Below are 27,945 nucleotides of genomic sequence, written 5' to 3'. Positions count from 1 at the left end.
CTGTTTTTTGTGGTTGTAAATAATGTAAAGCATTTAGTTTTAAACGGTATAGAAATTTCAAAAATAAATAAAATATGTTCTTGAGACTTGATTACCTGCATGAATCCTAGTGCTGCCATTGATTCGTGTGATGGTATCTGTAATTTCAATATGTAGGTTAAAGTTTCCCATGATCACTAACCTAGTAAAGCTCAGGGTTATCTTTGTAATCAGATTCAGGAGTTCTTTGCTCAGATGAAATGTTGTGAGGTGTTTGGTAGACCATGAATATCCAGACTATTTCCTTATCTCCTAGCTGGATTAAGACACATTCTAACTCAGACAGGTGGGGGGGATGGTGATTGAGCACTCTCTCAGATTAGGACTGCCTCTCAGATCACCTGGTTTTGATTGAGGCTAGATGGTGAATTCTGTTGGGTATACATCAATCAGTGAGATTTCCCTTCTTTCATTCAGCTAAGTCTCGGTTATTCCCAAGATGTCCAGGTGGTACTGACAGAAGACATCATGAGTCATAGGAAATCTCTTATTGGCAGTCATAACTTTCACTAGACCTAGATTTTCAAACAGTGGGGTCATAATTAAGAGGTGACTAAGTGGTGGTAGTCAAGTAGCCATTTAAATATAGTTAGGTATTTTGCCTCTTGAGCTGGTGCCCTCTTGACAATCCAAGAGAAGCTATAATTAGCTCTTTCCCTTAATAATGAGCTGTATGGAGGAGAGTAAACAGTGGAGTGCCGCAGGGATCTGTACTGGGACCGGTGTTATTTAACTTATTTATAAATGATATGGAAATTGGAACAACGAGTGAGGTGATTAAATCTGCAGATGACACTAAATTGTTCAAAGTTCTTAAAACACATGCAGATTGTGAAATGGGGCGTCCAAGTAGCAGATGAAATTTAATGTGAACAAACGCAAAGTGATGCACATTGGGAAGAATAACCCAAATCACAGTTACCAGTTGCTAGGGTCCACCCTGGGGGTTAGCGCCCAAGAAAAGGATCTGGGTGTCATCGTAGACAATACAATGAAACCTTCCATTCAATGTGCGGCGGCAGCCAAAAAAGCAAACAGGATGCTAGGAATTATTTAAAAAGGGATGGTTAACAAGACTAAGAATGTTATAATGCCCCTGTATCGCTCCATGTATTGCTGTATTGCTTTCAATTCTGGTCTCCTTATCTTAAGAAAGATATAGCAGCACTAGAAAAGGTTCAAAGAAGAGCAACCAAGATGATAAAGAGGATGCACTGCTATTTAATATATTTATTAATGACCTGGAAACAGGGACAAAGTGCGAAGTTGTTAAATTTGCAGATGACACGAAACTCTCCAGTAAGGTTAGATCTGTAGAGGAATGTAAAGAACTTCAAATGGACCTGAACAGACTGAGTGAGTGGACAAATAAATGGCAGATGAGAACATAAGAACATAAGCAGTGCCTCCGCTGGGTCAGACCAGAGGTCCATCGTGCCCAGCAGTCCGCACACGCGGTGGCCCAACAGGTCCAGGACCTGGACTGTAATCCTCTATCTATACCCCTCTATCCCCTTTTCCAACAGGAAATTGTCCAATCCTTTCTTGAACCCCAGTACCGTACTCTGCCCTATTACGTCCTCTGGAAGCGCATTCCAGGTGTCCACCACACGTTGGGTAAAGAAGAACTTCCTAGCATTCGTTCTGAATCTGTCCCCTTTCAACTTTTCCGAGTGCCCTCTTGTTCTTTTATTATTCGAAAGTTTGAAGAATCTGTCCCTCTCCACTCTCTCTATGCCCTTCATGATCTTGTAAGTCTCTATCATATCCCCTCTAAGTCTCCTCTTCTCCAGGGAAAAGAGTCCCAGTTTTTCTAATCTCTCAGCGTATGGAAGGTTTTCTATCCCTTTTATTAGACGTGTCGCTCTTCTCTGAACCCTCTCGAGTAACGCCATATCTTTCTTAAGGTACGGCGACCAATATTGGACGCAGTACTCCAGATGAGGACGCACCATCGCCCGATACAACGGCAGGATAACTTCTTTTGTTCTGGTTGTAATACCCTTCTTGATTATGCCTAGCATTCTATTCGCCTTCTTAGCGGCCGCTGCGCACTGTGCCGTCGGCCTCATTGTCACGTCCACCATCACCCCCAAGTCCCTTTCTTGGGTACTCTCCTTCAATAATATCCCTCCCATCGTATAGCTGCACCTTGGGTTTCTGCTACCCACATGTAGTACTTTACATTTCTCAACGTTGAACTTCATCTGCCATCTTGTCGCCCATTCCCCTAGTTTGTTCAAGTCTCTTTGTAATTCTTCGCAGTCCTCTTTAGTCCGAGCTCCACTAAATAGTTTTGTGTCATCCGCAAATTTTATTATCTCACACTTCGTCCCTGTCTCCAGATCATTTATGAATATATTAAATAGCAACGGCCCAAGCACCGAGCCCTGCGGGACACCACTCGTGACCCTCCTCCAGTCCGAGTAGTGGCCCTTCACTCCCACCCTCTGTTTCCTACCCGCTAACCAGTTTCTGATCCATCTATGTACATCTCCTTCCACCCCATGGTTCTTCAGTTTTCGAAGTAGGCGTTCGTGGGGTACTTTGTCAAAAGCTTTTTGGAAGTCTAGATATATGATGTCTATGGGGTCACCTCTGTCCATCCGTTTGTTAATTCCTTCGAAGAAGTGCAATAAGTTAGTTAGGCACGATCTCCCCTTACTGAAACCATGTTGACTGGTTGTCAGAAGTTTGTTTCTTTCAAAATGTTCATCAATGTTGTCTTTTATAAGTGCTTCCACCATTTTACCTGGAACTGAGGTCAGACTCACCGGTCTGTAGTTGCCCGGGTCACCTCTTGATCCCTTTTTAAAGATGGGCGTAACATTGGCTATCTTCCAGTCCTCTGGGATCACGCCTGTTTTCAGGGATAGATTGCAAATTTGCTGCAGTAGTTCCGCTATCTCCTCCTTTAGTTCCTTCAGAACCCTTGGATGGATTCCGTCCGGACCTGGGGATTTCTCAGTTTTTAGTTTTTCTAGCTGCCTGCGTACGTCTTCCAGGCTCACTTCCATGGATGTTAATTTTTCTGCTTGATCTCCCTTGAAGATTTGCTCAGGTTCCGGTATGTTGGATGTGTCTTCATTTGTAAACACAGACGAAAAGAACATGTTAAGTCTTTCTACTACTTCTTTCTCTTCCTTCACCACTCCCTTCCTGTCTCCATCGTCCAGCGGTCCCACCTCCTCCCTGGCTGGCTGCTTCCCTCTAACATATCTAAAGAAAGGTTTGAAATTTCGAGCTTCCCTGGCTAGCCTCTCTTCATACTCTCTTTTGGCTTTTCGAACCACACGGTGACATTCTTTTTGATACTTCCTGTGCTCTTTCCAGTTGTCCTCAGTTTTGTCCTTTTTCCATTTCCTGAATGAATATTTCTTATTGCCTATTGCTTCCTTCACTATTTTAGTTATCCATGCCGGGTCTTTTGTTTGACTCTTTTTGCACCCCTTTCTGAATCTGGGGATATACAGATTTTGCGCCTCGCTCACCGTGTCCTTGAAAAAAGACCAGGCATGTTCTACCGTTTGCCATTTCTTGGAAGTGTTCCTAAGTTTCTTCCTTACCATTATCCTCATTGCTTCATAGTTTCCTTTCCTGAAGTTGAAAGTTGTCACAATGGTTCTATTTCCTTTCGGTATTCCTACTTCGACCTTGAACTTGATCATATTATGATCGCTGTTTCCCAACGGTCCTACTATTTCCACTTCAATGAGCTTCAATGTAGAAAAATGTAAAGTTATGCACATAGGGAAAGGGAACCCGATGTACAACTACACAATGGGGGGGGATGGTACTGGGGGAAGGCGACCTAGAAAAGGACTTGGGGGTTTTGGTAGATAGAACAATGAAGCCAGCGGCACAGTGCGCTGCGGCCTCAAAAAAGGCAAACAGAATGTTGGGCATTATCAAAAAAGGTATCACTACCAGAACCAAGGAAGTTATCCTCCCGCTGTATAGGGCGATGGTGCGACCGCATCTGGAGTACTGCGTTCAGTACTGGTCGCCGTACCTTAAGAAGGATATGGTGATTCTCGAGAGGGTCCAGAGGAGAGCGACAAAAATGGAAAACCTCTCATATGCTGAGAGGCTGGAGAAGCTGGGCCTCTTCTCCCTGAAAAAGCGGAGACTTAGAGGGGATATGATAGAAACTCATAAGATCATGAAGGGTATAGTGAAGGTAGAGAGGGACAGATTCTTCAGACTAGCAGGGGCAGCAAAAACTAGAGGGCACTCAAAAAAATTGAAGGGAGATAGGTTCAGAACAAATGCTAGGAAGTTCTTCTTCACGCAGAGGGTGGTGAACACCTGGAATACGCTTCCAGAGGAGGTGGTAGAGCAGAGTACGACTTTGGGGTTCAAAAGGGGATTGGACGAGTTCATGAAGGAAAAGGGGATCCATGGGTACAATTAGAGGGTTACTATACAGTACAGAAGGCTGTAAATTAATAGAGTAGTAGAAAAATAGATCACTACAGGTCATTGACCTGGAGGGCCACCGCAGGAGCGGACTGCTGGGCGTGATGGACCTATGGTCTGACTCAGCAGAGGCAATGCTTATGTGCTTATGGAACTCCTCTCTTATGAGGAAAGACTAAAAAGGTTTGGGCTCTTAAACTTGGAGAAGAGACAGCTGAGGGGAGATATGATTGAAGTCTACAAAATCCTGAGTAGAGTAGAACGGGTACAAGTGGATCCAGTTTTCACTGTCAAAAATTCCAAAGACTAGGGGCACTCAAAGTTACAGGGAAATACTTTTAAAACCAATAGGAGGAAACATTATTTCACTCAGATACCAGTTAAGCTCTGGAACACATTGCCAGAGGTTGTGGTAAGAGCGGATAGCATAGCTGGTTTTAAGAAAGGTTTGGACAATTTCCTGAAGGAAAAGTCCATAGTCTGTTATTGAGAAAGACATGGGGGAAGCCGCTGCATGCCCTGGATTGGTAGCATGGAATGTTGCTACTATTTGGAATTCCGAAATCTTGCTTATTCTGAGAGAATGGAATATTGCTACTCCTTGGGTTTTGGCCAGGTACTAGGGAACTGGATTGGCCACCATGAGAACAGGCTACTGGGCTTGATGGACCATTGGTCTAACTCAGTAAGACTATACTTATGTTCTTATGATTTACTTGCTGAAGTATATTCTTGTTAAAGTAGATGAGATATCATAGGGCTCTCTGGCTGTGCACATATGTCAAGAGGGCATTCTATTGGTCCTCAGACTCTCTCTCATAATACTTATGGGGACTGGTTGCTACTTGCTGAATTTTATCAAGACAAAAGAAAAAGGTTAGACATTGTTCCAGGAACCTTGTAAAGCTGTCACAAAATCTACACATATTCGCTTTCAAAGTTATCACACAGTCAACAGTATCATTTGCTAACAAAATCTTACGTTACATCAAGTATCATTTTCACTCTAAGACCAAGAAAAGTCAGTATGACTTTCATCCAGTAATGTTTTAAAAAATAATATAATGTACTATAACCTATTTATCTCCAAAATATACAAAAACTAACAAACTACTAATACCATATAAACCTTAGGTTTTTACCTGTTACTGCCCAACATAAGAACACGAAGGGAAAACAAAGATGAAATGCCACCTATTTCTTCAATCTGATTATTAAACAAATCCAAGAATATGAGACGCCGCAGATTTCCAAGATTCTGCATCTGAGTTATGAAGTTATGCTGCAAGTTTAATAGGCGAAGTTGCTCTTCCCCTTCAATAACTGGACAAGCTGCCAAGTTTTGTCTGAAAAGGAGCAATAGATTATAAATAATATCAATTATAAGGGATAATTTGTTTATATAAAAATGATCCGAGTGTGTGAGTTTATACAAGCAGGGTTATAAGGCACAAGTCATTCATAGAACAAAACTATGTACAGAAAATATAAGTTCTGCTATAAATTATACATGACGAGAACAATAACCAAGGCTTTTTATGGGAATAATTTTATAAAGCATATTTGATGTGTAAACCATGTTTTACATTCAGAAAACAGCTGTTATAAAGTTGTATGGAGTTTAAAAAGTGTAAAATGTAAGTGTTACAAAAGGCAGTGCTTATTTTTACTTGATTTGCAAGTGGGCAGTCCTAGAGTGGAATGCATTACATTTATTTATTTCATTTTCTATCCCATCCTCCCCAAAGGCTCCAAAAGAGATAACACCTACCTCAAAGCATATGTAAATTTATGCAAGACAATCAATGAATTAGGATACATACTTGTTTGTTTGGATCCAATATGTTCTAAATTAGTCAATTTGATGTTTAAAGCTATTGATGGTATGTGAACTCTTGGTTTTTTGTTTTGTTTTTTTTAATTATTTTAATTCTTTATTTGTATTTTAAAATTGACATTATAACAAGTCAAACAGGAAAAAATATCATGTAGGTGAAATACAAAGACCCAAATTCTTTATAGGTAATCTCCTCAATACAAGATATAGTTAGTCCACAATAATTGGGGACGTAGTTTAAATATAACTGAAATTAAACACATGAAATCAAATAATAGGAAACAAAAGATTGATCTAAACAAGTAGCAAATATCTTTGAGCTATCTTAGAAACAGCAAAATTTGTGTAGTAGAAGTTGTTTGCTCTCTAGCTGAAACAAATTTAGACAGTTGTTGCGGTTCAAAGAATACATATCTCTCATTCTTATAGGTTATCACACACTTAGGACAAAAGTCGCCCCCAACTGAACTGCCCTTGGTCTCAATATAAGAAATTACTTCCTTCTCTTCTGGGTGGATCAAGAAACATCTGGATACATTCTTATAGTGTTCGTCAGGAAAGGTATATCCTTATACTTAAAAACATCTTGAGCATCCATTCCCTATCAGAGTCAATAGCAAACTGTACAATCAATGTAGCTGAGAACTGAGCTTCAGAGTCCGACCTCTCAAGGAAATTTGTCAAATCCAAACTATCAGCAGAAACATTCTGCTGGTTAGGATTTTGAGTTCTAGCATTCGTAGGAAGGTAATAAATCTTTGAAAGAGGTGGATATGAGGTCTCAGGGACTTTCAGAATTTCACTCATATATCTTTTAAACCACTAAGGGCGGTATAAGATGAACTTTAGGAAAATTAATAATCCAGAGATTACATCTCCTGATAGAATTTTCCATCATTTCCTGTTTAAAATGCAAACTAGCACTGTACTTAGTCCAAGTTAGAGCTTGTGCTTCTAGTTTTAGACTCTAAAACTTGCTACCTTTGACTTTAGGTCCAGATATTCTGAAAGTGCCATGGTGCATTTAGTAAGTAGATAGTTGCTGAATTTGGCTCCCAAGAGAAGTCTACATTGTAGAAACAGCCTCCCAAATAGATTCCATTATGAAGACCTTAGGCCTCTGTAAAGGAGGGACTTCTGCTCCAGTACTTCCTGCAGCTCCCTATTTAGCATGAGCCACCTCAGCTGAAGAAATATCCTCTTGATTTTGCTGCATTCTTAACTCCCGCTGGAGAGATGAGTTCCCATCCTCTCACCCCATACCGGAGTTGGTCCTCCCGCTCCGTGGGACCAGCAAATAGGTCTCCTGGGCCGGCACATCCAAAAAGGACTCCCCCGTCGCTCCAGGACAGCTGGGCGGACTATGCTCTTCGGAGGATAGAGTGACGCCCTCTAAGGAGAAATCTCGCGCCTCAGTTCGCGCGAGTTCGCTAGCAGAGGAAACCTCCGATCTTTCAGCTACTGAGCTGTGTTCCACGAAGGTGTCCGTCTGGCCTGGCAAGGAAATAGTTTCGCCCGGGAGAACCCGGAACTTGGACTTCCTTTTTACCATCAGGTGCTCCAAAAGCTTGCAAGCAGGTACGGTGGAATCTTTGGAGAAGCTTCAGGCCGCCATCTTGCTTTCGCCCCGCCCCCGTGAACTCTTTGTTTTAATATTTGTTTCTTGTTAATTACTGTATACCACTTTGATCAGCTTTTGGATCAGGAAGGCAGTGTTGTAAGTCTTAAAAAAAAAAAAAAAAAAAATACCCACAAAAAATAAAAACACTGCATTCCAAACTTGCATGCAAGAAAGTCCCAGTTTAATCCCAAATTGGATTTTAATCTCCCTGGGTCCATTAAGACTGGAAATTCTGTTTAGATAATATTCACAACCCCTGGAAGAAGGGAGAGAAAGCTGTGGTCATTCCCTAAGGCTGATACTTAGGCTTGGAGTCAGGGTCTATGATTGAAGGGTTCTGATATAGGCTCTTATGCTAGTCTAGAACTGTTGCTATAATAGCCAGAATAGGTTTGTTGGTGGAATAGATATACGATTGGGGAAAAAAATCCTGAGAAGATGTGAATAAAGGTTCATGGCATCAGATCTCAGCCCTGCTTCTAACTGTGCTGGATGGATAAAGGAGGAGAAGCAAACTGCCAGAGCCACAAAAACATTTGGCCCAATATTCAAAACTAAAATATATGGGCAGCAAAACCTGTTGCCTAGGTAAATAGCACCGACCTGGTTTATCCACAATTTCCAATGGCATTATCTGGATGATGATACTGATAATTACTACAGACCACCCCAGGGCAGTCTGGAGCCAAAGCCAGGAATTATTCAAAGACTAGTAATATTCAGCACCAATATCCGAATAGTGATGCCGATAATCACTACAGACCACCCTAAGGGAGTCTCGGGGCCAGAGTCAAGATTTATCCAAAGACCAGTGATATTCAGCATCAGCATCCAGAAAAAAAAACTATTCTAACTTATCCAAATTCACACTTAGAAATTAACCCTGAATATTGCCATTATCTGGATACTGGCAGCAGTCAGTGCCAACACCCAGATACCAGCACCAGTGTATAACTTTAAATACCATTTTAAATATTGCCCAGATTGTAGGTCCTATTAGATTGGGGTAATTAATAACCATTACACACTTAAGTCCCTCAAATGCTCCACAGGTGGTTGAAGCAATACCAGAGAGAAAGCTGTGCTTCAAGTAAGTCAGCTTCTGTTAGCAAGGATATGTTATATTTCTGCACTATAATCATTAGGGAAGCATTTAAATGTAATCAAATTTATACAGATGGGTGAAATGCTCAGTTGCCCTAACTTTCTAAATAAGTCTACGTACAAGTCTTTGCAAGCCTTCCGCAGCTCCTCTTTAGGCAGTGCCATTCAAAGTGTAATGGGCTTTAATAACCCACTTTTCAATCCAGGTTTCCATACACACATATATGACAGTCCTAGAATAAGCAGAACCCGCTTCAAAAGAGTTCAAAAAGAACACAGCTTTCCTTGTTTTATTCAAATAAATTCACATTTACACATTACTTGCAGATGTGAACTATTCACAGTTTGTGAATTTAACACACTGTGAATGTGTGACCTTATATATCTGAATTGGGTCAAAAGCCAACAGAGACCCTTTATTCATAGATAGTCTTCTCATTCTCATTCCTTACAACCCTTCACGTTCATTAAGATCTGACGAACATCTGTTATCTATCCCTTCTTTGAGAATTATCAAAAAAGGCGTTCAACTATCTTCTCTGATACTGCCCCACAATTCTGGAACTCCCTACCAATTCATTTGAGGAAAGAAAAATCTCTAGATCGATTTAAAGGCAACCTGAAATGTTTCTTCTTTAAAGACGCTTTTGATTAAAAATGTCTATTTCTAAGCAGGATTTCTTAGCCGGCCCAACTTTATAGAGGATCCTCTCCCATCTTTACTTTGAGTTTCTATCTTTTTACATTTTGACTGCCCCCCCCCCCACCTCCTAGCTTTTTTTTTTTACCATTTATGTTTAGTGTCCTATTTTAATGTAGTTCTTACCCCTCTACCCATTTGGTTTAGTGTGTCAATGTGTTCTTTGCTTTTGAAATATATTTTATTATGTCTGTTATTCATAATTATATGTATATTCCCTATTTATATTCTTTGTATATCACTTAGAATTTTGATCAGCAATTCAATCAAATTTTTAAATAAACTTGAAACTTGATGCACTAAAGAGGATCGGTAAGACCATGTGGGTCTGCTCCAATCTGACTTTTGGCCAATTCAAAAAGAGCTATTCATACACTAAAAATGTTATATGCAAATGATTCATGCAGAGGTTCATCGTAATCCCTAACTCTCCCATCTGATTCATCACTGTAAGAGCGACTCTCATACATGCGCAAAGCTGGCAGGGGAAGCCTGAAGAGAAGAGAGGCAGGGGAAAGCCTCCTGCCACTCAGCTGTTCGGGCCTACTCCCTCCTGCCATCAGATGCTCCCCCCTGCCCCCCCCCAGGTACCTTTTTTCAAAGATGGAAGCACGGTGACTCTACCTTCAAGGCCCGCCGATCCAAAATGGTGGGCCTTCTCTCCTCGGTGCACGGGGAGGGGCCTAAGACCTGATTGGCTCAGACACCTAAAGGAGAGAAGACTTTGGATTGGTGGACCTTGAAGGTGGAATCACCATGCTTCACTCCTGCTTCCATCTTCGAAAAAATGTAAGGGGGGGGTTGCCAGGGGAGCACCCCTCCTGGCTTTTTTTGGGGGGGAGGGAAGGGAGAGGGTAGGGGCTTGTTCAGGGGGAGCACCTAGTGCGGGAGTGGGCCTTCGGTGGCAGGAGGCAATGGGCATCCCTCCTGCCATTTCGCTGTCACAGGGGGAAGTGGTCGGCATGGCAGGAGGAAGTGGACATACCTTCTGCCATTTTTTCTCATGCAGGTGGTGGGGTCGCCATGGCAGAAGGGAGTGGGCATCCCTCCTGTCGTTTTCACTGCTGCGGGGGGATGTCGGGGGGGGATGCTTTTTCCTTTTTTAAGTTAGGCAGATATTGTGTCCTTGTAAATTGTTTTATTATGTAATCAAGAAGAGCATTTTTCTTTTTCTTTTTGGCAATTCAGTAATGGTGGTGATTGTAATTAAGGAATTTACAGTTGCCCTCAAGATATGATTGTTCACACAAGCCTTCCCAGTTCCCACCCACTTAACATAAATATATGAACACCCACACCATAGCCAGTCCACCCATGCAGTCATCTTCCACAAAATTGTGCACCAATATTTGGTGCTCCTATGAGTAACTTATTCATTTATAGAACTATACATATATTCTGCGGCGTTCACTATCCATTGAACAATCTGAAAAGTCTAAAATGTCCTGCTTAATATTGGGCTTTCTGAGGCAATAAAATCCAGTAATGTGTTAACGTTAACAATTCAGCATGTGCATCCATACAAAACTTTGCACATGCTTGTATGTTTAAATATAGCACACCTGAAAATGAAAATTATGCAAATACAGTAATGAAGCTTTGGGTATTGGATGAAGTTAAGAGATGATAGGCTCAGGAGTAATCTAAGGAAATACTTTTTTACAGAAAGGGTAGTAGATGCATGAAGAAGTGGTGGAGACAGAGACTTTGTCTGGATTCAAAAATGCATGGGATAGGCATGTAGGATCTCTTAGAGACAGGAAGAGATAATGCTTACTGTGGATGGGCAGACTAGATGGTCCATTTGGCCTTTATCTGCCATCAAATTTCTCTGATTATTGATTATTGATTATTGATTATTATGATTATTCACTACTCTACCAGCTAGTTTTGAATTTTGATTTAATTAGTCATCTTTCCAAATCCACTCAAGGCAACCTTATAGACAGGTACACTAGATATACAAGCCTAAGAAGCTTATAGTCTTAAGATGCACTGACAAAACAGAAGGTGAAGCGACTTCTCCAAGGACAAGGACTAGGACTAGGAGTTCAGAATTACTAACAGAAGATTTGAACTCTGGTTTTCCCATTTCTCAGACCACTAGGCTACTCTGTTTCCACTGCTAAATTTACAGACCTAGATACCTCACCCCTCTCCCAAGACAATAAAATATCAAGGCACAACACATTGCTAAACACCAACAGGCAATGCTGTTCAAAGTGTAGTAGCCTTACCAGGTGGACTCTCCCATCCTTGGTGTTGGTAAAGGCTAGGGACTTCCTGAATGGTAAACAGGCATTCCAAAGGGGTAGGAATGGGCTGAGAGGTGTTATTGTGGGCTCACAGGGGAATCTTTTATATGGGAGTATTGGTGGGTTCAGATGGCCAGAAAGGAATGGCATCCACTGGGTTACAGGGATAGGATAAGAGGTCTGAATAACCCAGTGAAACTTCTATTGTGGATCAGCAGTTGGGAAAGGGAACAGGCAGCCCTTTGGGGTATCAGGTGGGATTCCCATATTAATCTCTCATTGCACCTTGGACTGATACGCATAGCAGCACACAATAGAAGATCCATTCACCCTTAAGCATGTGCACACCATATATATCGTTAACTTTAGCAACTAGATCCTAAGAGGAATATTAGTGTTCAAGCTGAAGTTATTTTAGCAACAGCTTTGATGACTAGGCCATTTCATATTGTAATAGATATGGAACCTCTGTACTCCCAAAATCTTTTTGTATTCTTCTTCAAAGATCATGTTTGTACTTTACATAAGTTTCCATATGTCTTTTCCTATAGTACAGCACATCATATTTACTTCTTTTCCTCAAAGAGAATTCCCTACCTTTCCAAGTTCAGTAGATCTGGATTTGCTATTTTCTCTTCAGCAGAGCGCTGCACAACTGGAAATCCACCCTTTTTACCTCTTATATAACAACTGGTGTGATCCCCTAACAGACAAAAGCAAAAATCAACAAGAACAGTTCAACCTCTTCTAGAACTTTAGGCTTCAAAAGTGGAAGTATTCCTATTTACCCTTACAACAGACCTAGAACTTGATTTATATAAAGGTTTTGCACCCAGGGTCAGTGCAAGAGTATTAGATGCCTTAGGCAAAATTTTCTGCCTTACCCCCACTCCCTTTATTAACTCCTCTGGGATTTTGATAAACTCAACAATAATCATCTCAGTCCTGTAAAACTGCATAATTGGACATCATATGTTTAAAAATTGAATTTTATTTTGTATGTACTGTACCTATTAGGCACTTTCCAAAAGCCATTTAGCTGTGTAGATGGGTTATTTACAAAAAAAAATGGAAAGAAGGTACCAAGCCTCAAAATAAAACAGAACAACAAAAGAAGAGGCACTGGAGATGTCAAGACCAACATGCAGTTATAAATACTTTATTAATAGTTTGTCCAAAGTTCAGTAACAAGTCCTTGATGTGCAAAACAAATGTGGTCCCAACTAGGATCCAAGTTTTGGCAATGACATCGCCTTCCTTAGGGGACAATAAAGGACTAAAAAGTGTAACAAAAATGACATTACATTAAAAGCAATATACCAACATACACTAAAATTACAATTAAAAATGTGAATGTAAAATTAGACAAAGAACAAGATAGAGTGATCAAAACATGTTGATACATAATAATCGGAGAAACTCAATACAGTGGAACCTTGGTTTAAGAGCATAATTTGTTCCAGAAGCATGCTCAAAAACCAATTTACTCATATATCAAAGCAAGTTTCCCCATAGGAAGTAAGGGAAACTCACTTGATTCCCCCCCCCCCTCCCGAAGCCACTGGCGCTGCTCCACACCCCTCCCGATCCGGCATCCCCCAGCTCGCTTCCCTGATTCCCTCGCATCTCTCTCCTTTCCTTTTCTTCCATCTCCCCCACCCCCTCCATGCTTTGACATCTCCTCCTTCCTTTATCCTTTCCTTTTCCCTTGATCTGGCATACCTACCTCCTTCCCTTCATGCCCTGGCATCTCTTCCTCCATCCCTCTCTTCCCATGCCCTGGCATCTCTTCCTCCCTCCCTTCCCTCTTTGACTATGCTCTGGCATCTCCTTTCATTCCTTCCTTTCTCTCCCTCCCTTCCTCATCTTCTTTCTCCCTCCAGTTGGATGCAGCAATTCTCTCCCCCTCTGCTCCCTTTCCTCCTTCTGTCACCCCATCGGCAGTGAAGCCCCTAAGTGAGTGCCCAAGGCCTGGCATCATGAACTTCTTTGGGCAGCAGCAGCATTCACAATTCGCTGCTGTTGCCGGCTTCAGGCCTTCTTCTCTGTCGGATCCTGCCTTTGGGGAAATAGGAAGTAGGCAGGACCTGGCATAGAGGAAGGCTCGAAGCCGGCAAAAGCAGGGCCAGATTAAAGGGTAGGCCCATAGGCACATGCCTAGGGCCCGAAAAAGACACCGCAGTAAAAACTGCACTCTTCACACCAAAAATTTGAACAAGAACACAACCGGGAGCGGTATGTACCAATCTGGAAAGGCTAAAAGAAAGAAAATTAGCAGGTAGGAACCTATTTTCTCCTTCTTTTTTGTCTCTCCAGAACAGCACAGAAACTGATGGGACATACCAAAACAGTACCTATCATGTGTGGGACCCCCAAAGGGGTTCCCCAAACATCATGTCCCGATACGCCTGAATGTCCACATGGTAGTGTCACACAAAGGAATGGAGAGAAGACCAAACCGCAAATTTACAGATATCCGTCAGAGGTACAAGAGAAGACTCCGTCCAAGAAGCTGACTGACCCCAAGTGGAATGAGCTTTGAGAAATTCCGGAACAGGCTTCTTCTGAAGGTATGCAGAAGTGATGGCCTCCTTGATCCTTCGCACAATTGTAGCCTTAGAAGCACCATCCCCCTTACGAGGATTCGCTAAGAGGACAAAAATATGATCTGATTTCTGGAACTCCTGGGTTTGCTGAACATAAAAGTGAAGGACCTGACAGACATCCAACTTGTACAATTGCCTCTGCTCCAAAGAACCCTCTCGACTACTCAAGACCAGGAGGACCACAGACAGGCTGACATGAAAATGCAAGACCACCTTTGGCAGAAAGGAAGGAACCGGCCACAGCACAACCCCCTCCCTAGAGAATTCCAGGAAGGGAGCCTACATGAGAAAGCCTGCAGCTCAGAAATGCATCTCGAAGAAATAATGGTCACCAGGAAGACCATCTTAAGAGTAAGGTCTTTCAACATGCAGGAGCCCAGAGGCTCAAAAGAAGAGCGCACTAGCATGGAAAATAGCAAGCTGAGATCTGAAGCTGGAACCGAAGGCTGCAGCAGAGGTCCAAACAACTTAGCTGCCCGCAAAAAAACGAATCACATCAGGAAAAAGAGGCCAAACACCGACCATGCAACAAATTGCGAAAGGTAGACAAGGCCGCAAGCTGAACCCGGAGGGAAGACCAGGCAAGGTCCCTATCCAGGCCAGTGTGCAAGAACTCCAAGATGTGAGGCAAAGAGACGCGAAGGGGCACCACGCCACGTGTTGAACACCACTCTTCAAAGATATGTCAAACTCACACATAAGCCCGAGAGGTGGAAAGTCTCCGGGAACCCAAGAGGGTGGAGATCACCTTATCTGAATAACCTTTCCTTCTTAGGCCAAGTTGAAAGGCAAAAGGGACCCGGATCAAACATTGGAATGGGACCTTGCATCAGAAGGTCGGGTGAGAGGGGCAGCAGAAGAGGATCTGCCAAGAGAAACCAAATCAGATCCAAATACCACAGATGCCTGGGCCCAATCCGGAGCCACCAGGATCACACAGCCAAGGTGACAAGCAATGTGAAGAAGGACTCTGCCCACCAGCAGCCACGAGGGAAAAACATACAGGAGGCTTTCTGTCAGCCAAGGCTGCAACAGAGCATCCAGCCCCTCGGCCTGAACATCCCTGCGCCGAATGAAGAACAGGGGCGCTTTGGCATTTACACCAGAACCAGCTGACCCCATCTGACTGCGGGACCGAGACACTGCTCTCCAGTATCTAGCACCATGACAACTGAGGAAGTCCACTTGGACATTCTCCACTCCCGCAATGTGGGAAGCTGAGATGTCCAGAAGATGAGTCTTTGCCTAAGCCATGAGCAGAGAAACCTCCTGCACCACCAGAGGACTCTTGGTTCCTCCTCGACGATTGATGTAAGCCATTGCTATGGCATTGTCCTAGAGAACATGAACTGATTTGCCCATCAGCAATGTTTGTAACGCTAGCAACGTCAACTGAATGGCTCTGGTCTCCAGAACACTGATCGACCAGGATGCCTCCTCCGGACACCAGCTGCCCTAAGCCAAGCAACCAAGGAGGCTGGCGTCTGTGATAAGCATTGTCCACCGAGGCTGATCCAGACTCACTCTCTGAACCAGATTGGAAGACTATAACCACCAGACGAACTAACCCCCGAAGAGGAAAGGAGAGTCCAGATCATGTATCTGAGGCAACCACCACCAGAGAAGAGTATACTGAAGTGGAGGCATGTGAGCCTGAGCCCATTCAGGGAGGCTGCCATCGACCCCCAAAACCTGCAGAAAATCCTGCGCTCGAGGACACCGACAACCCATCAGAAAGTGAACCTGCGACTACAACTTGCACACTCGGGCCTCTGGAAGGAAGATTATCCCCAAACTGGTGTCTAAGAGTACCCCAAGGTACTCCAGGCACTGAGATGGGGTCAATAGGTACAATGACTGCAGGAACTCCACAATCCAAGACATAACCCGGGAGCTCTCCTGAAAGGACTTTGCTCAAATCAACCAGTCGTCCAGATAGGGATGAACTAGGATGCCCTCTTTGCATAAGGCAGTCACCACCACCACCATAATCTTAGTGAAAGTCCGCAGAGCTGTTGCCAGACCAAATGGAAGTGCACAAAACTGATAAGAATTGCAAAGCGAAGGAAATGCTGATGGGAGGCCCGAATTGGAACATGCAGGTAGGCCTCTGTCAGATCCAGAGAAGTCAGGAATTCTCCCGGCTGGACCGCCAGAATGACAGATCTCAGTGTCTCCATATGGAAGGACAGCACACTTTTAAGATCCAAAATGGGCAGAAAAGACCCCTCTTTCTTGGGCACCACGAAGTAAATGGAATACCTTCTGGTGCAAAACTCCCGAGGAGGCAATAGAGCCACTGCTTTGAGGTTGAGCAACCTTTGTAGTGTCTGACAAAATGCCTGCTTCTTCCAAGCCACCTGACAAGGAGAAGAGAGGAAGCAATATGGAAAGCCCTGAGAAAACACATGTTTTTGAAGTACTTAGGTAGCTGACTTGTAAAAATTTTATTATGCAATAATCAGATCTTTTTAGGGGTTTTAGTTATTGGTTTTTAACTTTTTAGTTTTATTGAATTTTGTTGTATTTTTAACTATTATAAACTGCATAGAACTTTACGGCCTTGCAGTATATAAACTGTTATTATTATTAAAATTCCAAAGCATATCCGTCTCAAATCACCTCCAGAACCCACTGATCTGTTGTAATTTTGACCCACCCCTGGTAAAACTTCCAGAATCGGGCATCTACCGGCACCAGAGGAAGACCCGGCAAAGAATCATTGAGCTGGGTGGGCGGCGGAAGGGCCACTGGAGGAATCACGCATCCACTCCCACCCGGCGGGCCCCCCCGAAAGGACTGCACGCACTGAAAGAAACAGCCCCTGAAAGAAACAGTGGATGAAAAGGAAGTCACCCCTTGACCAGGGCGGTAATGGCAAAAATCAAGCAAACGCCCCTGAGCAACCTCCCCCCCCCCTCGCAACGGCGGGCAAACACATTCCTCAGGAAGGCGGAGCACCTTAGAGTTAGTCAAAGTCTGAACCAATTTATCCAGATCCTTGCCAAACAAAAAGACCCCCAAAAGGGAAATTTCGTAAGCTTAGCCTTAGACGCCACATCCTCCGACCAACCCCTGAGCCACAGGGAATGGTAAGCAGCCACTCCAAAAGCCATGGAGTTGGCCGAAGCCTGCAGCAAATCATACATGACATTCAAGAGATAAGAAGCGCCCAGCTCAATTTTAGTTACCTCCTGATCCACCATAGACCAGGCATCAGACTCCCTGCCAAGAACATGCTTGGACAAAGAAAACAAGCCTGAGCCACCAGACCGCCTGGACCGCCAGGGCAGCCACGTCAAAACTCTGCTTAAGAAGAGACTCTATCCTACGATCCTCAGAGGCCGAGCCACCCTCAACCAAAACCAGTGGTTTTGGCCGATGCACAATGGCCAAAACCACCGCATCCACCAGAGGAGGCTTCAAGGTATCCCTATCCCCCTTCAAGGATGCAGGCGAGTCATGGAGCGCATAAAATGAAAAAGTGTGTCCATCGCTTTCCACTGCGCGAGCACTATATCCCGAATATCCTGATGCATAGAAAAAAGAATGGGAGGCCAAGCAGAGCCCCCAAAGCAGGGGGTCCACCACACATGGGGGCTCCTTTGCATCTTCCTCGAAACGCAAAACCAACAAAAGAATAAGTTCCTGGAGCTTTTCCCGCTGAAAAATGCACACCACCAATGCATCCTCACCAGCTGGCAGCTCCACAAAACACCCGCCAGCAGCATCCATCCCCCCGAGAGGATCTTGGGGGTTCATTGAGGGGTCTAAGTCCTCATCAGGTGTATCCGCATTCCCAAACAAAATATCTTTGTCCAACAAGACCCTTGGCCACTTAGACGAAAACGGGGGGACTGGGTCAGAACCGGTGCTGAGGGGGGCTGAACGGGGTGGACGCGGAAGGCAAACACCCTTCCCCCTGAAAACCCCGAGACCTCCGGGGAGGAAACAGGACCCCCAGCCACCTGAAGGAAAGCTTTGCACAAAGCTAATACAAAATCTAGGGGAAAACCCCCCTGGCAACACAGCAGGACTCACTGCCAAAACAGGAGACCCAGCAGAAACCTGCCCTGTCTCTCTAATACAGGGGGAAGGTCACATAAGAACATAAGAAGTTGCCTCCGCTGAGGCAGACCAGAGGTCCATCTTGCCCAGCGGTCTGCTCCCGCAGCGGCCCATCAGGCCTAATTGCCTGAACAGTGTCCCTGACTAATTTTGTAACTGCCTCTAATTCTCTAATCCTGTCCCTATCCCTATCACCTGAGGCTGCAGACAAGATGAAGGAGCTTCCTGCTAAAACCAGTGCAAAAACTCCCCAGAGGCCTGCACTACCCCAGCCACTAAAGTAAGGGTGTCAAAGTCGGTCCTTGAGGGTCGCAATCCAGTCGGATTTTCAGGATTTCCCCAATGAATATGCATGAGATCTATTTGCAAGAACTACTTTCATTGTATGCTAATAGATCTCATGCATATTCACTGGGGAAATCCTGAAAACTCGACTGGATTGCGGCCCTTGAGGACTGACTTTGTTACCTGTGCCTAAAGCATGCAAGCCAGCAGCAGCAGTAGTAAGGGAAACCTCCTTTCCCTGATCATCGGTGGCTGGGGAAATCCCTGTGTGGGCGGTAGGGGAAGTCTGGGCTTCCCCACTGCCTTCTGCCGGCTTGCGGTACACGTACGAAGGGGAACCCTGCTCATCGGCACCTGAAGCCGGCAAGGATTCCTCTTCGCGACACCCAGTGCACTTTGTGCACAGGCCAACCACACTGACCACGCGCGTGGAGCCCAATAAGCACTTTTTCCCTTTAAAAGTGATCACTGTGAAAACTGCTACAAGAAAAAAATACAAATGCCAGTTAGCAATTAAAATCAATATATAGTACCTTAATTGAGGGCTTCCCTCCAGATCGGCACTGCCTCAGGACTTTTTTTTTTTGTTTTAATATAACTTTAATTTACAATTGAACAGACCCCACTGGCTCTCAAAGCCGTATGCCTTGCTGGTATCAGTGGCAAGGCTTACAGCTGAGGCACCTCTACAGTAAAGATTTGGAGAGGTGGGGGAAATGGGGGAGGGACTCGACCCATCGAGTGTGGCACTCTTGAGGTCAGATGGATCCCCAAAAGGGTCCCCCAAGCTCAATCCAGCACCACAAACAGGGACAAGAAGGCCAATTTAAAAAAAATTCAACAACCCTACACTAAACCAGGGAAAACTGCACAGGCTTGCCACCTCCATCTGCTGGAGACCGAGAGCAGACTGATTGTACTTGGAACTGCACAGCCCACTTGTACTACAGCCAAAGGTTTGTGACTCAGTCTCCACCTGCTGGTCATGGTGAGCTATTACCATCATTTTCTGTGCTGGTCAGGAGAGACGATAAAGAAACTGGAATAGTGTACTTTATATGCGTAAAAATACAGTACTACTTTAACCTACGATTCTGAAAAATAACCACATACCTTTTCCAAAGCAAATATCCCCTTGATTCTTTGAAACATTTAGAACAGATCTATGAGAAGCCGATCTGCTCCTAGACTTTACTGAAGTAATAGGATTGATTTCTCCAGATGCTCCCAAAGGCAAAGAATCTAATCCATGTTTCAATTCCGTAGCAAACATTTCTACCACAGTTGCTGCTGATGGGGTCTGTCTAGTACGAACCAAAGGACTTGATAACCTTGCATCTCCTAAACCAAAAGGAGAAAGGAAAGTTGTTTCCTTTACAAAGGTGTACAGTTTTCAAATGTAGGGATCATTGTTATGCTATGTTAACCTTAACGTATATGTGCATTGAAGGGACACGTATCATGTCCTTAGGCCATGTTTTCAAGCTGTAAAGCCAGACCTTGTTTGTCTTTCCCTCTTTGAAAATGCTACAAGGACATTTATGTTTGAACAGAGATGTTCTTAACTTGTTGTAAAGCGGATTCAATTGTTTTTATAAGCCATATTTGCAAACAGATTTAGATTAGGGGCTCTGCTGGTTAAGGCTTTTTCTTACCTTTTGGACTTCAGTCTCCAGATAAAAAAAATGCTGATGTCTTTAAAGTTTCATGTGACCTGTGTCCATATATGGTTTGTGTTTACGTCACATGCTGATGACACTGATTCATGTAGAATAATATAAAAGAGATGTGAAGCTGATAATAAAGCGGACATGTTTGGAGATCATTTCTTGCCTCTACAATATGTCCCCGGGTGCACCTGTCTTCCAAATGACAGAGAAAGTATGGGGCAGGAATTGGGACCTAATCCTTTTCAGTTGGGGGCACGTCCGCGATGGGCAGATGATATCACCAATATTTTGTGAGTATTTCTGAATTTTTTTCTGATCTTTAATACTCACTAGGTAGTGGTGACCTGTACCCACCCCTTATTTTTAAGTTCAAGCTTTGGGTTCTATTATGGAGTTTTTTGGGAAAATCTCGGGGTACTTTCGGTAAGTGCCCCTCGTGAATATAAGCAGCTGCCATTCTTTCGGGAAGAATGAAATTATTTATAGAACCCCCCCTGCCCACTCTGTCATTTGTAAGGTTAAAACTTTTATAGAGTATAAGATTTTATTGTCTCTTATTGTACCTCGCTTATAAGGTAAGATAAGCAAATATTTTTGCATTGTTATATTGTTTTTGTAATGAGTCATAAAGGCACTTAGGATTCTCCTAGACAAATGAGACTTGTACGGCTGTGTGTGTATGACATTCTTCCTTCAGCTCACATCTTTCTGTGTCACCAATGTTTAACACTGAGGTAGGATGTGCTGTTATGTGGAATGAATTGCAAGCGCTGTTTGAATCAGTCTAAGATCTTTCCTTCGCAGCTTGTCTACAAGCAGCTTTCATTATCAGGGTCCGTGCATGAATGCTTTTGCCCCTTCCCCCAGACTTCTCAGTTTGGGCTTCCACTGACCCCCTATAGTATTTCTTTGAAGTTACTCATTCTTGTTTTTATCAAGCAGTATGGTGTGATTCCACTGCTTGTCACTTATCTTTTCTCCGGCATTATCAAAACCACCATCTCTTCTTATAATACGCCCATCGCTCTTGTTGTCAAAGCTGATGGCATTCCCTGTTTCGTCCTAGACTTTAGGGCTGTTAGTATTTTGGTAATTCTCATTGCACTTATGTTTCTTCCACCATTCCACTGGCAGCCAATGATTTTTTTTCTGTCATTGTCCTAAAGAATGTTTTATTTTAGTCCCTGTTGGTGAGGCTTTTCAGCTCTTTTTTGCCTTCACCTTTAAGCAACAGTATACCTGGTGTGGACTGCCCCAGGGCTATGTTGACTCCATTGTCCTTCGGGCTATTCTACAGTCATGCACTGCCCCTCATGGTCCTGCCCTCATTTTGTACAACTTTTTGTGTTCCATAATTCAGGAGACCTGTCAGGCTGATAGTTTGCACCTTTTATAATGGTTGTTTGTGTGTGGTCACAAGGTGTCACGAAATAAACAGCACTGGTGTAAATCTGAAGTGAAATACCTGGGTTTTGTCCTGTCTCATGGTCAGAGGAAAATCTGCACTTTCCGCACTGCTGCTGTTCTGGGTCTGCCCCGCCCAGCTACCAAGAAAGACATGCTTATTTTTCTTGCTATGATTGGTCACTGCCGCCAATGGATCTCTGCTTGTTCCTTCTATGACCAGATTCTGAGACAGACCCTGGTTTCTGAAATGACTGCTCTTATCAGATGGACTCATGAAATGTGCTTTGGTTTCTAGCTCAGGTCTGGGTTCTCCTGCTTCTGCCCATATGTTTATCTCTTTGTTTGGGACCATTGTAACACCATGAAGGGAGAACATGGCGGTAAGTTACGCTCTGTTGCCTTTTTTTATAGTCACTCCTGTTCAAGTTCCCTGGCTGCTTGTGCTATGGTGGTAGAGATGGTTACTCCTTTGACCCTTGGTCACCCCATTACCCTTCACACTTTTCACGATGTCCAAGCCCTTCTTTTAAATGGGCTCCTGGGTCTCACGGGTGAACAGGATTCTCTTCCCTTCTAGTCCTTTGTTACCCCCCCCCCCCCTCTGAACTTGATGCCTGGCGTTTGGCAGGTGCCCAAAGCCGCCCTTTTGGATGGACTTTGGTGCAAAGAGGGGAAACCCTGGATACCAGCTGCTAGCTCTCCCTTATTCAATTGCCCAATATCATGGTATTGGTTATCGTAGTGCTCGCTCGACATTTTAACTTCTTGCTAGTGATATTTTCATTCTTGACCTTTTGCTCCTTGATACAGATATATATAGCTCGATAATTACAGCTGGCACATTTGTGAATTGAAAACAAATTGGAAAATACAATTCCTTTCTATTGTTTTAGCTGAAATTAGGATGTTGCTAATTTAAAATGTTTTGTCCGGATGTATACATAGCCATCCCAGATCAGTTTTGGCACAGATATTTCTAATGTTTTCCAAGGGTCCTCTTTATCACTGCAGAGATAGAGACACTCCAAAGAGACATTAGCTTTATGCCTTTTTCCAAATATGAGATGGTTATGATATACATTATTTGTTGTTTTGGTTTTTTTTATATCAATGTGTTTATTTGCAGAGTTAAATTCAGCCCTGCACACTTGACAGATGGAGTAATAGCTCCACGCTTAAAACTTTATGTTTTGTCTGTGTCATGTCTACTTGTTTTAGTTTAGTGGGTACCCCAGGATACATAATATTGGCCATTTCTACATTGGCCATTTCTAGAGCTCTTTTTCCACTTCTTACTAGCCTAACTGCGCAATGTTCTTTTACTTATAGTTTTTATATTCTGAATATAGTTTAGTTAGGGGTTATATGTTTAAGAAAAAGTTTTACTTTATACAGCGTTTATTTCGTGGTGTTCCCTACATATGATCCATTCAGTATACATTTCTGAATACATTCAGTACATCAGTATGGTCTCTCTGAAGTGCATAATAGTTATATGCAGCACGCAAAAACATATCCTTTTGGATTGTTCAATTAAGAACCTTAAGTAACTGAGTATTGTCTCTCTTTTGCCATAGCTATACTAAGTAAATGAATTGGTATTGTTACATGTTGCCACATTCAGTACAGGCAATATGGTTTCTCTTGTTTTCTATCTCTTATTTGGATCACATTGGAGTACAGCTGCTGAATGATATTTGGAATGCTTTTCAAGCATTTCTTTTCAAGTATCTCTTTCTGCATGCACAGACATCTGGCTGCTCTCCCTTTGAGGTTCTCACGGGATGACCTTCCCCTCCCCATGGGTAGATTTGATACAGGAGGAATACGTCCAAAAGCTCATTGAAATATTAGGGCTTGTTCAAAGAAACGTGTCTTGCACTTCTCCTTTCTCTCCACAGATTCCTACCCATTTTTTCCAGCCTGGTGATTGTCCAGAAGCTTTCCAAGGATCGGAAGCAGACGGACTTCCCCTTTGGCCTTCCCACTACTGTGATCACTGTGACCAGGCCCGCTGCATTCACTGAGGAGTGTCCTGTTTGGATCCACACAAGTCGCTTGAAGAGGGTTAACCTAAAACCCCAGAAGCAAGTCTTCCCTGCGCAGATTTCACCTCCTCCAGTGGAACAACATGATGATCTCATTGCAGGATTCTACCAACTTTATCATTCTCTTACTGGCAATGCTGCTGCTAGTTTTTCTCCCTGTATGGATCATTTCTAACTGGGTCTACAGGGATGATGTGTTCTGGGTCCACGACACTTTCTGCCCATACCCATCTGTAAATGACACTTCTGCTGTAAACAGCACCCCCGGCACCTCTTTGCGAACACACGTTAAGCTGGACTACTCCCTTGCAAAGGCTGTCCTTCAATTGGAATCCAGAAAGACAGACAGTATGCTACCCTTTGGTATAATTCCAGCAGTGTGCAAGTTGCTACCTTCTCCTTTGAATATTGTGACATTGTGGACTGTTCATCAATTGATATCCCAAGGCTGTGCCATTGGTCCTCAGAGATTCCTAAAACTAAAGACATATGTATATAAACTAAAGACATATGTATATATATATATATATATATATATATATATATATATATATATATGTTACTGACTCACGTTGGGGGATAAGTGTGCATTCTGGGGAGCAGTAGGGTGGAATATTGATACTGACTGGGCTTATAAACTAGAAAATACTCTGAAAAAAGGTGGACCAAAATGGTAAATCACTGCTTACTTGTATGACCCTTCATAAGGTTGGAAACTGTTATAGGAAAAGTGTTCCTGCACAAATTATTAAGCTTTCTCTTACTATTGACAACCCTAGACCTACTGATGAAGGTATGTACATTATGGACATGTGGTTTAAGGGTGGGTCTAGCTATCTGACACATCAGTTTTCTTATGGGATCTATCTACCTCCTCTAATTTTACCGATCCCCTTTGTGCGCTGTGGTGTTCCAAATACCCTTTGCTGCCAGGACAGCAAAAGCTTGATATTGCCGTTACCATCTATAAGGGCAATTACACATGTCATGTTTCTAATCTGACACAGGGTAGTTTTGTAGGTAATTTACCTCCAGGTTATTGTTCTGTCTTGGCTCATAGGTATGCCCCATTGTTGCTGCATCAGATTTGATATTTACTGGCTTTATGGAGACTTTTGGCTCCCTGTTAAGCTACCCAGCCAGTGGATAGGCCAGTGCACTTTAGCTAAGGTTACCATGTTCCTGCACAGGGAAGGGTGGGAAATGCTGCTGCTGCACAGGGAAGGGTGGGAAATGCTGCTGCTGCACAGGGAAGTGTGTGTGTGGGGAAATGCTGCTTCTGCACAGGGAAGGCCGGGAATGCTGCTGCTGCACAGGGAAGTGTGTGTGGGGAAATGCTGCTTCTGCACAGGGAAGGCCGGGAATGCTGCTGCTGCACAGGGAAGTGTGTATGTGTGGGGGAAATGCTGCTTCTGCACAGGGAAGGGTGGAAAATGCTGCTGCTGCACAGGGAAGTGTGTGTGTGGGGGGGAAATGCTGCTTCTGTACAGGGAAGGCCGGGAAATGCTGCTGCTGCACAGGGAAGGGTGGGGAATGCTGCTGCTGCACAGGGAAGTGTGTGTGGGGGGGGAAATGCTGCTTCTGCACAGGGAAGGCTTGGAAATGCTGCTGCTGCACAGGGAAGTGTGTGTGTGGGGGGGAATGCTGCTTCTGCACAGGGAAGGCTTGGAAATGCTGCTGCTGCACAGGGAAGTGTGTGTGTGTGGGGGGAATGCTGCTTCTGCACAGGGAAGTGTGTGTGTATGGGGGGAAGGCTTGGAAATGCTGCTGCTGCACAGGGAAGGGTGGGAAATGCTGCTTCTGCACAGGGAAGTGTGTGTGTGGGGGGAAATGCTGCTTCTGTACAGGGAAGGATGGGAGGAAAATGCTGCTGCTGCTGCACAGGGAAGTGGAGAGGGAAGGGGGCCTGGGAGCAATCTTGGTGTGCTTTGGGGGAGGGGAGACAGAAGGGGGCCATGGAGAGACAGAAAGACAGGCAGGCAGGCAGCGCATTAGAACAAAAGACAGACACTCAGAAAGACAGCAGGCAGGGAGAAGACAGAAAGAAAGAAAGACAGACAGCGGGAGGGAGAAAGAAAGAAAGGAAGAGAGAGACAGGGGCAGGGAGAGAGACAGAAAGAAAGAAAGACAGACAGCGGGAGGGAGAAAGAAAGAAAGAAAGGAAGAGAGAGACAGGGGCAGGGAGAGACACAGAAAGAAAGAAAGACAGACAGAAATATATTCTAGCACCCATTAATGTAACAGGATTAAACACTAGTTTATTGAATAATGTCATACATCACTGGTTTCAGTCAGCATTAATGGTACAACATACTGCACTCCTCTGGTTACCAACTCTTGACATTGCAGACTATCTCATATATTGGGGCCTTGGAGAAGAGGCATTATATAAACTGCTAAACTTTACAGAACTATAGGCCTAGACAGATCTCTTTTAGACAACTTCTGAAGAAGTGAATCAAACTATCACATGTGAGAATGGAAGAATTCTACACACTATTGAAAACTTAAAACAAGTAGCTCATGTTTCTGAATGAGGCTTTGAATGTTTTGTCTACAGCAATGTCTCTCAAACTTATTTAGCTCTGGCACATTAAATGGAGCAAATGTTTTTAGAGGCACATTATAATTGAAATTATAAAATTGCAAAGCCAACAAAAAAATTAAATTTGAGAGTTATTTATTTAAAGTTCTTTAAGCTATGTATAGGCAATTGTAACAATGGTGAAACTAAAGAAGATAGAATAGAATTGCTAATCAATGTGATGGATGTGCTTGTTTTTGAGTGCAAATTAATTCAAAACGCAGCTTGATAGTTGACAAGCAAACGTGCATTTCATCATACACCATCTGCAGTCATTCTCTTTTTTTTTTTCAGGCAGAGCTGAAAATACAAGTTTGCAAAGATAACATAATCCAAACAGTAACAAAGCCTTGATTGCTTTGTTGCTCAAGTTAGAATAACTTCTGCATAAAAAATTAGTTTTTAAGCACCAATCACATCAAAGAATGATGCTTGTCTAAGTGGTTGTATCCTTACGCACACAAGATGTTCATAAGATTGGCAGACTCTTGAGTATGCAACGTATATGTCATCTATTCTAGTGTATACTTATAAAGGGAATTTTTAAAAATAAAGTAAAATTCTAGAATCTCTTATGGCATACCTGGAATCTCTTCAGTGTACAGTTTGAGAGACACTGATCTACAGGTACCACATACTGCTTCTACCTTCTCCCAAGCAATCACAGGTATACGTAAAAAGGAAAACAAAATCTATGAGAAATGTCAGCATTACCCAATGCTACCCACAGTTCAGTTTGCTTAAGTTGCTCTAAAGTTTCTGTGATATATTCATACAGCTCTGATCCTGCCACCAAGCAGAGAACATGGAGTCAGGAAGAGTGTCTGTAGCTTGTAATTGAGAGGAACTGCAGCAGGCCTGGGACCAGACTGAGTCTGGAAGGAGCAACAGCAACTAAGGTCCAGGTCAAAAGTTGCTGCTGCTGCTGGATCTGGAGCAGTCTTCATAGTGCAGAAGGAAGGGCATGGGAAAAAAAAGTTGGGAGGTAAAAGAAAGCTGGGGTGGTGAGAACAAAAAATATTCAAAGGAAATAAAGAAAGATTTTTAAAGACATTTTAATGTAAAAACCATTAAGGATTTTTCTCCTCGGCTCCTAACTATTCTAAAATTAAGCTCCAACCCGCTCTTATTTGCCTCTACTTTGTCTTTATTGCTCTAGAAACTCAAACAATACTCCAGAATTAGAGTGAAATTAAATTTTGACTTCAAAATGTTTTTTTTTCCTGCTCCTAAAGCTGGCAATGTGCATTTGTGGGAAGACATTTCATCAGTGCCAACTTTCAAATGAGTTGGAATGAATGA

General features: G+C 43.3%; 1 protein-coding gene across 9 annotated transcripts in view; it reads right to left on the bottom strand.

Moving 5' to 3' along the window:
* LRRC49 (leucine rich repeat containing 49) overlaps window positions 1–27,945 on the bottom strand; it is a 262,562-nt gene that overhangs the window by 194,648 nt on the left and 39,969 nt on the right. For all 9 annotated transcript variants that reach the window (XM_033919763.1, XM_033919761.1, XM_033919755.1 and 6 more), the window contains 3 exons: window positions 20,048–20,275; window positions 12,573–12,678; window positions 5,601–5,804 (listed from right to left, as the gene is read on the bottom strand). In XM_033919763.1, the coding sequence (XP_033775654.1) occupies window positions 5,601–5,804; window positions 12,573–12,678; window positions 20,048–20,207 (470 nt within the window). In that variant the 5' untranslated portion in view covers window positions 20,208–20,275. The remainder of the gene's footprint in view (window positions 1–5,600; window positions 5,805–12,572; window positions 12,679–20,047; window positions 20,276–27,945) is intronic.

Source organism: Geotrypetes seraphini, chromosome 14 (genome assembly GCF_902459505.1).
Source record: "Geotrypetes seraphini chromosome 14, aGeoSer1.1, whole genome shotgun sequence".
Lineage (NCBI taxonomy): Eukaryota > Metazoa > Chordata > Amphibia > Gymnophiona > Dermophiidae > Geotrypetes > Geotrypetes seraphini.
This window is presented reverse-complemented; position numbering and strand designations above follow the sequence as displayed.